Source organism: Megalops cyprinoides, chromosome 22 (genome assembly GCF_013368585.1).
Source record: "Megalops cyprinoides isolate fMegCyp1 chromosome 22, fMegCyp1.pri, whole genome shotgun sequence".
Lineage (NCBI taxonomy): Eukaryota > Metazoa > Chordata > Actinopteri > Elopiformes > Megalopidae > Megalops > Megalops cyprinoides.
Window position 1 is genome coordinate 13,507,732 of NC_050604.1, and position 14,787 is coordinate 13,522,518.

Here is a 14,787-nt window from a genome sequence, read left to right on the forward strand (position 1 = left end):
TTGCTTATTGTTTACTTTATTAGCACTGCAGGGAATGTTAGCTTGAGTTACATCCAACCGAAATGCTCACTGTCCCAATTCCTAGCTATACAGGCCGGATGTCATTAGCAACGCAGGCTAAGTACTTCAGACAAGGGCATTCTCCAGGCAAGAACATTCTTCAAGCGGGAACTACGTAACGTTCGATGATCTGGGGCCAGTTATTTATATCTCGGCCACGTTGTTTGAATAATTCCACACCTCCGCCTTAGAGGTTACGCTGGGGGGCAGAGTGGGCAGGGCTGAGGTGACAGGCAACACTGACTAATAGCAGTTCACTAAAAGTTCCCTCCTGTCAGCATCTTAAAAAAAAGGCAGCAGACATCTCAAGGGCACTGACACAACTTCATAGCTGGAGAGGCCCGGTCTGACTTCTGTGTACAGCTCAAGTTGCATGACAATTTTGTATTAATAATGTTATTAGAGTAACAGTAGGCTGTAAGAACAGGCAATTGCCCAGGGGTGAAACTTGTTGGGTGCAGATAAGCGCGTATAAACTTTTTGTGACTGTTGCCTTTGTGTTGTCGAGGCTAACTACTCCCACACCACTCCCACCCCCACCAACCTCTGCCTCCCTCTACCTCCTTCTCTCCCTCCTCCCCCCCATCTGCCTCCGTGCAGCTCCCCTCTCTGTTCTTGTAAAATTATAATTGCAAGGCAAACAACTCATGTTTCATAGAGAAAAAAAACAAAGGTGCCCTATAACCGCCAGATTTACAGACATTTAATTAGATTAATTATGTACTGCAGTGGCATTTTGCAAGCTCCATTCAATTTCAAGGAAAACAACAACAAAATTTAGCGGCAGATCAGAAACACAGAGGATATTTTATTGTTTCTTTCTCGTATTACACGGTCATAATTCTCCCTTGTAAAATCTATGAAGTGTTGATGCTTTTGTTGCAATAAAGTTGAATTACTAACAGCTATTAGTTGAGCAGCTAAATTGTCCAAACAGTTCTCCCATTATTTTTCAATATTTCTCTTTTTGGGAATACACACACACACACACACACACACATATTTGTGGTAGTCCAAGTTAGGAGACCATCTTTTGCCCAATGTCTTAACAGCCAATGAGGTACGGAGGGACACCTTTATACTATAGCATTGGCTTTTGCCAATATATAGGCTATGTACTGATTTGTCAAGGAATATGCATTGAATTTGCAGGGGGAATGCAATGAATGGAAGTGGTTAGATATATTTTGGTTTGCTGGCATGTGTATTGTTTGGCTGGCATACCTATGTTGTTGTGCATATTCATTTGTCTTCCTGGCATATGTAAGGCTACTAGCTTCCTGGCACATCATTCAAATACATCTGCCAGAAATCCAATGCATACGCCAATCAAACCAATGAACATGGCAACAAACCGGTGCGTGTGTTCACTGGATGAATCAACCACATGCCATGCATACACGTACACAGGACTGATGTACAGACATACATCTACATTCACAAAAGCACACCGTCAACCTTCACAGGTGGACCCAAGAAAGAAGCTATTACAGCAAACATTTACCACCTGTCTTCTCCGGACAGGGAGGACTTTAACAGTAAATGGAAATCTTTACAACTTGACAGGCAGCTCTAGCTCTATTTATGATCCTGACAGTCTTTGAAGCCTCTGCAGCACAGATGGTCTTAGAACTTTTCGGCAAGGTAATTGATTTCCTCCGTTAGTGTCTTTCTTCCCCTCTTCCCTTCTGACGACAGTATTCTCCAAGTGAAACTATTGTCAGCTGCACCTTCAACAGAGGTGGATCTTCTGGGTGAACTAAGGAATCCACTATTTTGAAATGCTGCACATTATTTAACCTTTGTAGCACTCTCTGGGAATAATGAAGTCAGTCTTTGAAACTGTATGTATATTCTTGAGGAATGAGAACAGATATTACCAAAATAATACAAGCAAATGAGCCTCCAATTACCAATGATGGTCATATTGCGTATACAATGTGTAAAAATTGTTGCTAAGGTTTCAGTTGGGTTAGTAGTACAAACACTTTGGTTTGTTCACAAATTTAAATATTAATTTGACTCTGTGACCTTTGAACTTACAAAATTGTTCACAGTACTGTAATTAGAAGCTGGTAAAATTAATAAGCTAAGGTTAAGGGCAAACCACAGAGCAGGTGGGATTTAAAAGACTCCCTTTGGATAATGTGTGTTTTGGGCTTTATTCCTGTATTTATGCATCGGATGAAGTGCCTGACACTCTCTTCTCCCTGTGGGTTGAATGTATGCATTTGCATCTGTTGGTTAGGAATGAAATACCTACCAATGAGAGGTACAGAGTCCGAGGTGGCTGGCATGATCTCTGCAACCAGCAGCATGAACACCGTCAGAGACAGCAGAACTGTGATTCCTGATCAGGGAGAAAAAAGCAAGAATACATCCATCAATCAAAATGATCTCATACACTCTGTCACTGTGCTACACTGGGGAAGTATCCATGACTATGTGAGTTTTCAGTGTCACATCAGCTCAATTCTCACATAGTCCCAGGGGAAGACAGCTCGTCAGATTTAACTGATGGATATGGTCATTAGGTAAACTGAGATGACTGCCAAATGCCAATGTGTATTGATGACAATGAACAGCTGGAAGGTAGCAACAGTACAGAGTATTTAAGACCCTGGATGAGCAAAGGGTTATGGGAATATGTGTGTGTGTGTGTATAAGGAAGGGACAGTGTTGTACAGTTCTGCTGTCACTTTGGATGAGTAGTTACAAAAGCAGACTGTAGTTAAACCATATTTTACCATTTATACACTGAAGAAAGAGGCAGCAGCCAAAATGAATTATGTTTCATGAAACTACTGAAGATTCACTGTTGAGATCGAATTACTGCCAGTGATAGTCAGAGACCATCTTCTTTGTCCTCATGACTGATAACAGAAATGACCAGTAAGTCAAATATGGAGCAAAATGTACTTGGATGTACAACACAGTAAATTTATTGCAATTCTTTATTAAATAAAGAAAAAATGTGACTTCAGTTTAGTATGAGTGACAATGAGTGTCACATTATGAATTGCTAATGCAGTGGAGACCTCAATGCCACAGTGCAGTCTACGTCAGACATGAAATAATCATTTGATTTATTTTGACATTATTTTTGAGTGTCTCCATGTTATTTGGTGATGTGTAATATACTACGCCCTACCACAGTCACTGTTTGATCACAAACTTGTCTTCTGTCATATGCACCTTGCCAGTTTGTATTAGGTTTCAGTCTTTTTTGTTCTGTGTGCTCTTCTGACTGCAGGGTGTTACATTTTTCATTGGCCACTTAGCTTTTTTTCCACAATGTTTTATGCGCCAGACACTATACAAGATTCAAATTCAAATGTAAAATTCTTAACTGCTTAACTGTCTTATTGTGCACCATTGCACTTGATTGAGCATCATTCTATATGCGAGGGAACTCCAAATGATATTTATTAGAGAACTGGTTGACTGTTACAAGCAGAGTATTTAAGCTCTGTTAGTAAAGGAATGATACTGTCCCAGTGTTTTTGATTTCTAAATACAGTTGACTTTTCTCAAAGTAGTTTTTATAACCAGAGTGCACTATCACTTGAGACTTTTATTTTTTAACACTGCAGCATTTGAAAATGTTACTGTTTCCCTCATGGGTTCAATTAAAGCAATTCCATCAAACAGTAAATAGAAAAAGTATGCATTGCTAATCATTTCAAGGTAGACAGCATTCTGTGAACCAGTCTTGGAGACATGGACAAAAATGTCTTACTGTGGGGGTTCCCAAATGGCCCAGACAATTAAGGTGCTTGTTCAAAGAACAGGCCGAACCGTACATGACCCAGGCTCAGAACTGGCTATGTTATCTGCCAACAATGATCACAATACCACAGCAGTGGAGCAAACCGACTTTGTTCTGCCCAGGGCAGTTGTGGATAGGTTGGCTAGGACAAGGTAACTCTTACTGTAACTAATTTCATTTGTAATGTTGCAATATGGATATGACTATTATTATGTTAATGCATATATTGTAGTGTATGTTGCAGGAAGGAAATAAACACACAAAACAGCAGCCAAAGGAAAACCAATCACCAAAAGGAGCAATCAAAGCAGTAACCAATGGGTTCAATGACAAGGGTAGGGCATGTTGCCCACTTTCCCAGCATGCTCTGCTCTTGTCTCACCCAGTGAGATTTTCTCCCCAGAGTCAGCGGGCAGCAGGAAGACGAGCAGGGCGAGGCCCGAGATGAGCACGCAGGGGATGAGCAGGTTCAGACCGTAGTAGAGCGTTCGCCTCCGCATGGTGACCGTGAACGTCACGTCCGGATACGGCTCCTTACAGCACTCGTAGTACAGCTCATTCCTCTTCCCTGGGACCCCTGGGACACATGGCACGCACACATAGGTACATGCACAAACACAGACACGTGGACACACACATATAAACGCATGCATGCGCAGACATGAACACATAGAAAAACAGATACATGCAAGAGAAGGAGAGGATACATTAGTAATTGAAGTGTGTTGGTTATACTTGTGCTTTCGAATCTGTTGGTCTGGGAGTGTAGACTGTATCCCAAATGTCCTTTCAGGTCATTTATGACAAATCATTTATTTGAAAATCACTGAATACCTGAATGAATATCTGAACATCCAAAACATATTTGTCTTAATGAACTGTAGAGTCAGACTTGTCCTTGACATATTTATTATGTTGACAGACGACCTCTATTGTTTGACTGTCCAAATTGAAACTAATTTAATTCAACCAGTCTACAAATGGTCTGCAAAAAAATCAATATCCTCCAAATCCTGTCCCCTCAAAGTTGAAGCCCACTGAGCCAAATGACATTGCAAATTTTGGGAATAGTTGTGCATCTTTGAATAGGAGATTCAGAACTCCAAAACTCTCAGAAAGTTTGCAGTTCTCTTTCAAGCTTTCTGTGTGATGCTTAACAAGGCTTACCTTATGGAACAAATCAATTGAGAACACTGCATACAATCTAACTGACAGAACAAAAAGAGGGGGAGACACAGTTTGTAAAGATCTGATTTGTTATGAAAGCTCAAAGGCAGTAAGTGCATCAAAGCATTAATGATCAGTCTGCCGCCTCTGGTGGAGAACTAAAGGCATCAGGAAAGATCTATTTCAGAGAGTTCTCATTGGTTAATTTGTCAGTTGTCACAAATAAAGTAGCTTCTTCACTTGGACAGAAACAAGCTTATATGAGAGGCACGACAGAGGTGGAGCGATTACAATCCCTGTATATACACTGGAAAAGGAAGTAAAGAGAGATAAGAATCAGATAAAAGCTTTAAAATGCTCAAACTATGAAGGTGCAACCAGCTTTAATCTGATTTATGCTTTAAATTGATTATGCATGTTCATAACTGTACATACCTTCACAAAAAAAGCTCTTCTGACTTATATTTTAATCTATGCAGTTGTCCTGGCAATGTCTTACTGCCTTGCCCTGACAACTTAGGGCATATGCACAGTAATCCACTCTGATTATTGAATCACCATCGACCAGGCAGCATTGCACTTTCATTCCGTCAATGTGTGCATCCTCTTCACTTGCAGTGACTTTCTAAAGACACTAATTGTGTTTCAGGTGTCGTGCAGACTTGCTGATCGAAAAATCATGCGATTATATCATGTCATTCACTGTGCCAACTTCACTCGAACCACACTCTATAAAGACCACTGATATATTGTATTTGATATTCTAAGGCCATTTCTCAAACCAGAATGGTAATCAGGGCTTCTCTGCATCTCCTCTTAGACTCCTGCCTGAGCCTGTGTGCGTGAGTGCTGGACTCAGCTACCTCCACACTGCTGGATTCTCAATGCCCTGAGAGGAGTGACCCATACATCTCTTCAGTGCTGGCATCAGCCCTGGCAGTAACACCGGTGAAATAACTGCCCAGATGAGAAGCAAGGTCAGCCATCTGTCACTGCTGCCCCTTACACTGGCAGCTGCACACAGGCCGTGTTAATGGCGACCAATTATGTCATTATAACAGCACGGTCAATTAGACCACTCCGAACAGGAAGTGACAGGGACTGCACTGCTTGTTACAGGAGTGAGAGGATAAAGTCTGCTAAACAAATTACCAAACAAGCAGGCTGGCTTTATAGCTCCAGCAGAATGAGCCACAGGCTAAGCCTCCCCCATAAGGGAAAACCTGAAGTCCACAGAGGCAGCCTATCTGAAAACTCAAACTTTTTTTTTTCAGAGTGTCAGAAGTTTGATTAAATTTGACATTTAGTGATATTTCAACCTGTGTCACCAGCTTCAAAATAACAGATTTTCAGGGGCATAAAAATCTGACATGATTTGTAAATCAAAGCCTGTTTTGTGTTTTTTTTTTTTTTTTTCCTAAACAGTTTAAGTAACGTTAACTTTCTTTTTCACTTTTTTATATTAGGCAACATTTACTTTAGAAATTGCCATTAAAAAGTGGGTCCATACAGATTTTTCATGATAGCAGGATTATTATATCACAAATATCTAATGCACTGCCAAAATAACTGGGAAAAGTTTATTAAAAGTAATAAAAAGCTTATTAAAAGGTTTTTCTTCATAATGTCCTATATCTGGGCATTTTGTAATACCTTGATAATATGAAAATATAGTGTATAAAAGAATAAAAAACAAAAATAATGACAATGAAAAATAGGAATGGACAACAATGGGAATTATTTGTTCCCAGTAATATAATGATATTAGGCTTGCAAACAAGAGGGTACATGTACAATTCCTCAGTGAGGGACAGCAATACCCTTGTGCAACATAACTAACCTGAACTGTTTCAGTAAACTCTAGAACACATATGTAAAATACAAGCTACTGCATGTAAGTCACTCTGCATCAGGGCTTTTGCCAATCTAATAAATTAAGGTAAGACGTTGAGATCATGGCTTCCAAGCTTGGCTCCACATAAGGTAAGCTGCTGGGCTACTGTCTGTGCACTGTATTCTTTTTAAATGTTATTTCCTATCGGGTCTCAACACTGACACTGATCTGTCACTTCAGGGAAAGCTATGAGGAGGGGAGGAGTGACACGGAGCTGCAACTGCAATTTAGATGCCTAAAACCAGCGCTAAAACCTTTTCTCTTCGTCCCTTCAGCCATGCATGCATCCATGAGGTGGTTCAATTTATTTTCTCATGGAATAAAATTTTGTATTATCCTCCATTCAGCCCCTAGAGAAGCCATAACAAGCCGACCATATGATGGGATTCCACTACTGTGATCATGACAAGTGGCCATTTTAAAACCATTACTGTTTTCTGTCAAAATCGATTGACTGATTCACTGACGTTTATATTTCCCATACAGGAGTGTCTAGTTTACAGGAGTATATCATTGAAAACTGCAGTCATCCTTTGCCTGATTACAAGGTGACAGAGCTGAAATCATATTAATGTCCAGGTAAAATGTACAGCTTTCCCTCAACGCAAAAGCTAAAATAAAATAAATTCAGGTAATATATCGATGTTCACGTAGGTTATATCAGTAAGAAACTATTCATGCTCTCCGTGTTTTGTTTAACAAGACCCTGTATTGATACTGCATATATTTTTATGCATTCCTAGTACAAAAAATAAATAATTAAACAAAGAAAAAACTATAAACAGCTGCCCATAAATCAATACCACTCCCACAGGGAAAAAGGAGAATAACATTTCCCAGCCTGTCTTATTATTGATTGTACATCTATGCAAGATTTTGCCACTGGGTAAAGTGTGAGATACCAAAAAAAAATATATATATGACGTGATCTAATCTCATTTATACCAATGATAATAATATTATATAACATCTTGCCATCAAGACAAAGAATTCTGATATCATTGGCAATGTGAATGAGATGAACAAAAAACAGCTTGAGGGTGATAAAAAGGCATGTAAAGCAAGAAGACAGCCCAATTTCATCACATTTATCAAAAATACTGGATGCCAACCATAAACTGAACTGCTGATTCATATCAACCTAATGCCTTTTATTTGTACAAATGAATGATAATAATACTGAGTACATCAGAACATATAAAAATATAAGGACAAAAGCGGGCAACTGTAACATAGAGTGAATCTATTTCTGTGGCTGGCTCTGAGGTACCCCAGAGTATCTGAATAAGCTAAATTCCATTTATTTAAACGATAACTTCCTTTTGAATGAGTCAATTCTGGGGCCAGTGTGAAATCTGCTCTTAATATTTTCGACCAGAGCCCCCCGGTTCTCTCCAGATAGCTTAACTTTAATAATTCAACTGATAAGCCCAATGTAAGTTTTAAAATTTTGATTCCCTCCAGCTTCCTTCTATACAATGCGTTTTAATCACCTCCGTAATCATTTTCTTCAGTAATTCAGAAACTGTAATTCAGATCAGTTATATACTGAAGGGGGAGGGGGGTTAATATGCCTTACCCACAAGATCCCACTCCCCATTAGGAATGTAGGTGGAGATGTCCACCTCCACCATCTGCAGGTCCAGCAGCCAGCCGTTGTGGGTCCAGGAGCCGAACTTCAGGTCACACTTCTGCACGTCGAAGGGGAACCAGCGCACATCGATGTAGCACGTGCTCTTCAGGATTCCTATGAGGGTGGGAGACACGGAGTGTACATCATTCACAGACTGGTGAGAGACGTTGTCACTCACATTAGGGCCATCAATGCTTGACCAGTTGACAGCTTGTTAGATAGATACCCGTCACAGTTCAATACAGACATAAGCACTACACTTCTGCAATCAACTAATTCGCCTTGACTGATGTTCTTCCTCTTCACGGCATTATTAGTGTGCTATAAAGCACATCTAACAATGTTATTGCAGCTATAATACGAATCTGTATATAATACAACATGGGAAAATGTATAAATTTCAACATAATGTATATGAAAATATTACAGAAATGAATGTTAAGTGAATAATGTTGTTATGCAGCAGGTGTAACAGATACTGTAACACTGGATCTGGTATTCTGGCAGAGCCCTCACCTGGTGGAATGTACTGGCACGATCCTGATGAGTTCACCAGAACATTGGTGTGAAACGTGGCATCGAATCTTTCATCTGCACTGGAAGACACGAACACAAAAGCGACAACATACAAAAAGACAGACTGTGGGGTTAGAGCTCTGGTATCACACTTAATGTGGGTGTCTTTCAGATAAAGAAAAGCATTTATGCTGAACATTACTGCTTTGCTGAAATCAGCAACTAATGAGGGCTACAATGCAATCAAAGACCTGAGGTGGTATGTAGCTTCATTTGACAGAGACTGTCATACAGACAGAACCTTGTGTCACTGGTGCTTGCAGGCGTGCATTACTGGGGATCAGTGTATTCCTCTCACTGTCGGGAGGATATTAAACTGCCCTGGACTGAAAATGACACTAGGACAGCTCCATGGTTTATGAAAAGAAAACTCAGAGCACTGTGGTACAGCAAAATGAGATTCATTCTTTAACCTCTGTGCAGCATGGACAGATTGGAATCATCCATTCACCTGGGTTGGGAGGATTTGTGTCTCTGAAAACAGGGGAGAGAGGACAAAGCTGACCCCCAGAGCTGTAGTTCATTAAAAACACTGGATTTCATCAAAAGTAACAAAGCACTGCTTACAGCCCTTTCTGCAGTGGCTTATTCAAATATTCCAGCTTCAGAATACTTGACATGGAAATGGTTATTTTACGTCAATTTCCAAATGTACTATGAGGCAAACAGTACACTCAATCTGCATTGTATTTGCTGGCATTGACAGGGAAACAATCAATAGACAACACTCAACTATGATTCCTTTCGGAAAGAGGAAAAGGGCATTGACAGATCTGAAAGCTTGGCCCAATTTGTCCTTGACACCCACCAGCCCTTCACAAACATTTCACTTCAGTCACAGTCACTTTATTTTGTAATTTATTTTATTCCCATCAGATTCCTAACAGACAACTCCTCAACAGTGATTACATGTGAATAATCCCTCATTCCTGACAAACTGCTTGCCTGCCTCTTCTTTCGCAAAGGTGCCACGTTTATTCAGAGCAGCACTGCAACACCCATAGAACACTGCAATCTCCCTAAGTGTCATTTCTGTTGTCTTGTTAACTATTCCTACGCAGTTAGTAAATCACTTTTTACTGAGAGCAGTCTCTAGCCACAACCATTCCCCTTTGTCTGTAAATTCGTGAATGTCATGAACAGAGACAGAAAGTAAACATAATGGATTTTAGAGTCCTTAAACAAGTGTGTTCTCATTAATGGGAGACTTTGGGCTGAATTATTCACAAAGATCGCCTTCGTTTTTTCATGTCCCATTTCACTCCAGATAAATGTGCTTGCAAACTTGGGACGTGGAAAAACTACACAGCTCTGCGTGCCACAGACATAGACTGAATTTAAGCTCATTCACAAACAGACTCAGAGTATGATGACTGCAGCCTAAATACCTTATCCTAATTGATATTTTACAACTTTTCCATAATAGGGGCAGCAAAATGAGACGTCTTTATAGTACAGGGCACTGCTATCATCCATTAGCATTTTTATTGTGTTAAGAGCTGTCCAAGGGTAATGCCAGAGGATGTAAACTAAAAGTGGTTTCTAAGATGGATCTAAGACCATCAGTGCATGTTGGCCAAGAACTGACAAGAGCAGCCATAGAGATTTAAATAATGCAGATATATGGCAGAGCACAAATAAGGGTGTAATTACTCTGCGTACAGCACTTTGCATAATGTTCATATATTACAGCTCTTTGCACTTGGCTATCATTACCATGTTTTTCCAGTGTCATGCATTCAGCATTCAATATGCCTGAATATTTTCATTTTTAAATAAACATTCATAATTACTGTGTGTTTGTACCTCAGTTTTCAAATGCATTCCTTCCATAAATCATTTGAGTTATAAAAATAAACATATGATCTGAACACATTCTTGTCCTCTGTAAAATGGTCATCGAAGTACTACCGTCATTGGCTTCAAGAGACTTCAAATACATGTACACATGCGTGCATATCTACACACACACAACTAAACAGAAATGTTATGGATTTTAGTAACAAAAGTGGCAACAGACATTCTCATGTCTTGTGATATGAGTTGGCTGATGAGACATGATGTCACTGTTTCTGAATATGTTCTGAACCATCATCATCACAAATCTATATTATGGTGCTTGTGTTTCAGGTGAATGATTGGAAAAAGCCCCCCCTGATTATGAATACTAAATTCAATTCATTTTTCATTGTTTCTTTGAATGGAATCGAACAGCCTATTCACTGAACTGACAAGATTCACGCTGACGCTGGCCTAATGGAGCCTAATTATTTTAGTAATATTCAGGAGACGGCAGAAGCTGACTCAATAATGTGAAAGACAGTGGAAATGATGAAAGTTCCATCTTCATTGTGACCATAATTATTATGATATGATTACAATGACAGCTGTGATGGACTGCTCTTTAAACATCATAAGAATGGAGGAGAATTTTTTGGGGGAAGAAGAAAGAAAGAAAGGGAAAAAAATGGAAGACGGTGAGATTACCACTCAGGAGAGCAAGCAGCACGGCATGAATGTGGCTGTATGTGAGGTCCACAGGTGTGAAATAGGCTTAGAACAGCTAGCTGAGCACAGATAATAGTGTGACTTCTTTTCATATGATACTCTTCACTTATATTTTTCAGAGATTCCCATTCACAGGCAATTCACATTCACCTCGGCTCCTCAGCTCAATGGACTCAATTCTCATATTATGGCACAGTGACTCGCAGCTAGCTGCACAAAATGATGATATCTACCCCATGCTCACTGCTATTCCATTAATTCACATTCATTTAAATATTTATTCTTTTCGATGTAACAAAAAAATCAATTCTTCAAGTATTTAATGATATGGCAAGAGTTGCAGCCGTCTGACAGCTTATGTAAGGTTGCATAAAAGTAAGCCTCATTCCCATCAGGTTATAACTACTGCCTACTCTTCATACGCTACGCTAGCCTACGCTTCCATGAATGTTTTCCACATCACAGGGCCTATGCTTGCTCTGATGAGGCCATGCTAATGTGAAACCCTGCAATGTGCCAGGGCACCTAACAGCTCCAGTTTAGGAACACCAGAGGGAGAGTTTGTGAGAAGTTTTTATGTACTTGACATGAAAGGTGAAATGAAGTTATGAGCGTTACAGATATAAAAGTTATAACATTTTTAACTGCCGCAGAGACGACATAGAACGGGTTGTGATGCCCAAAGGAAGCTGTCAACACACAGGCAGTTATTTTTATGGAACTGGCAGATTTTCTGCAGACAAGTAGGCACCCCTTTGAATGTGGAAGGTCAAACTTTTGAAAGTTATCTAAATAATTAATCTACAGTGCTTGCACCGTCATATGTCACTGCATAGTTCACTTCTAAAACAAACAAAATAGGTTATCAAAGTTATCAAAGTTTTTCCATTTAATGATGTACTGATAAAATAAGCAAATTTTCAGTTTGAACCTTACTGAACCATAAATATATATTTATAAGGTAGATGCATACAACGTATTAATTTTAAACAACCTTTTCATAAGTATCTGTAAAGTCTGCTATGAATACATATAAATATAAGTCCCCCAAAAGACCCTCTATTAAACATTAGCAAATTGCTTCTTACTCATCACCATCATAAACCTAAATCCTCAAATACATCAACAAAATCTTCCACACTGGCATAGTTAGGAGGTAATTAGTGGCTCTCTTAGTACTCTTACCATACCATATTGTTCAGTCAGATTTACCTGGCACAAATTACAACCAGTGTGCTTCATCACACCTAGTGCTGTCTTCTCATTAACTTCTCATTAACTCATACACAAATAGCAACACTGTCATTTTTTCCCCTATAACAGCATTTAGATTGAAAAAAATGGAACACAAATAGTTAATCATTTCATGAATGTGTGCTGTGGGAAAAATGCCTTATTACCTGAGGTCTCTATACCCATCCATGGTGGACTCAGGAGCCGACTGTGTTGCTAACATTTAACGTCATTGTTTTCAGAAGAGTAGGTACAATGAAAACAGTTTCATGACCCAATACACCAAATTCTGTTGGGCAAGCCACCTCCCATTTGTTTTAAAACATTAAAAGTTTAAAAGCCTACAGCAACACCCTCTTTCTTCTCGAAGGCAGCATGTGGAGGTACAAGAAAACACACTTAGGAAATTGCTGGTGACAGCCAGTGCTGGACTGTTCCAGCAGTCCTGGAAGGAACCGTTAGCTCTCTGCCATTACACTCACATGAGGGAACTGCCAGTGTAAGACGACGCATTACATCACCTTTATTTTTAGCCAACCATGGCACGGCGCCTTGCATATTTCATACTCAGCATGAGAACTCTGAGTATTTGCCGTTGTCATCTTGCATTGCGGCCACAAGAGTACAGCTATGACACGTAGGAAGGCGACCCTTGGGGGTCTGTCAGCAGCCAGGCCATGAGCCTCTAGGCCCTGCTCCTTCCAATAAAAAGGCAAGCTGACTCCCCCAAAGACAAGCCCGCTGTGTCGCGGGGGTCTGAGGGTTCTTTCACCAGAGGTACGCTCGTTATTCTAGCCTGCGGTCAGACCAGAGGCCAGCTGAGCAGTTGCCCCCCCACTGGTGGAAACCATTCCCATAGTAAGGCCTGTCTGCAAGAGGTAACAAACACAGCAAAAGCCTCAAAGGCAAAGAGAGCAGATAAAGGATGCTCTCCCTCTAACCTCGATGGTCCCTGTGCAGGCTTCAATGACAAGGGATCACAAAAGACCAGCCCCATGGCGTCCATTAATTCTGCCTCCCAGAGTCGCTTATCCGTCGCTACACATGGTGAGTTTTAATCGTGATGCAGGAGCTTTGTTTTATGAACGTTCAGATTTACCCCTATGATGACAAAAGGCAGTGGCTGCCGAGGATTTGTGGGCTTGTTCTTTTCAGCGCGCTGTGAATTATTTAGATATTTGTTTGTCGTAAAATGTATTCAAAGTTTTCACAGCATTTACCTTTGGGAAAAAGGAATTCAGTCCGAGAGTGTTGCCAAAGAGTTGTCTGTTCTGTTATTCAAGGAACACCTGAGAGATGGTTTAAAGGAAAAAGGATTTTACTTTGTGAACTAAGGAGTAATACCCTTGTAATACCTCTATATACTCTCAGACATGGGGTGAATACCAGAGTGATAAAAATGTATTTGGATCATTGTGTTTATATGTAGGTTTTTTTTTTTTTTTAAAAATGCGTGCCAATGCTTCTTGAAATTCCTCAGTGTCATCCCTTCCCAAGTACAGAAATACACAGGAAGAAATAGAAGGTATGTTTCACACTGCAAACTGAACTTAATCCAACAACTCAGAAACACATGAACATTGGAAACTACTCCATCTGTTCTGGAGCATCTTACTGTACTGTACAAGACTGAAACACAAATAATACAAAACAACCACAAATGTGACTGAATGAAAAACCTATTGGTACAAAAACATATATTTCATGTTGTGCTACACTGCAGTAATAACCTTGCTCTCCAAAGACATTTTAATGGTATTTAGCCGATCAATACATCTGAAGCACATCAAGAACCCCCAAGTAAAGCAAAGGGAGTCAGCGAGATGAGGAGACCTGTTACAATCACAGAGAGCTTAAACACTGGGCAATGGAGACAGGTCAGGATAAGGCATGGAGAGGGAGGGGCCTTTTTCCAATATGAGCAGAGGTGGGACTATGTCACCATGG

The 14,787-nt window shown here is 40.0% G+C and overlaps 1 protein-coding gene across 1 annotated transcript in view; it reads right to left on the reverse strand.

Moving 5' to 3' along the window:
• The window catches only part of chrna8 (cholinergic receptor, nicotinic, alpha 8), a 61,170-nt gene that overhangs the window by 3,331 nt on the left and 43,052 nt on the right, over positions 1–14,787 (reverse strand). Inside the window, exons 5-8 of the mRNA XM_036516521.1 lie at positions 9,040–9,119; positions 8,470–8,637; positions 4,212–4,406; positions 2,324–2,410 (exon numbers count right to left, since the gene is read on the reverse strand). Of these exons, the coding sequence (XP_036372414.1) occupies positions 2,324–2,410; positions 4,212–4,406; positions 8,470–8,637; positions 9,040–9,119 (530 nt within the window). The remainder of the gene's footprint in view (positions 1–2,323; positions 2,411–4,211; positions 4,407–8,469; positions 8,638–9,039; positions 9,120–14,787) is intronic.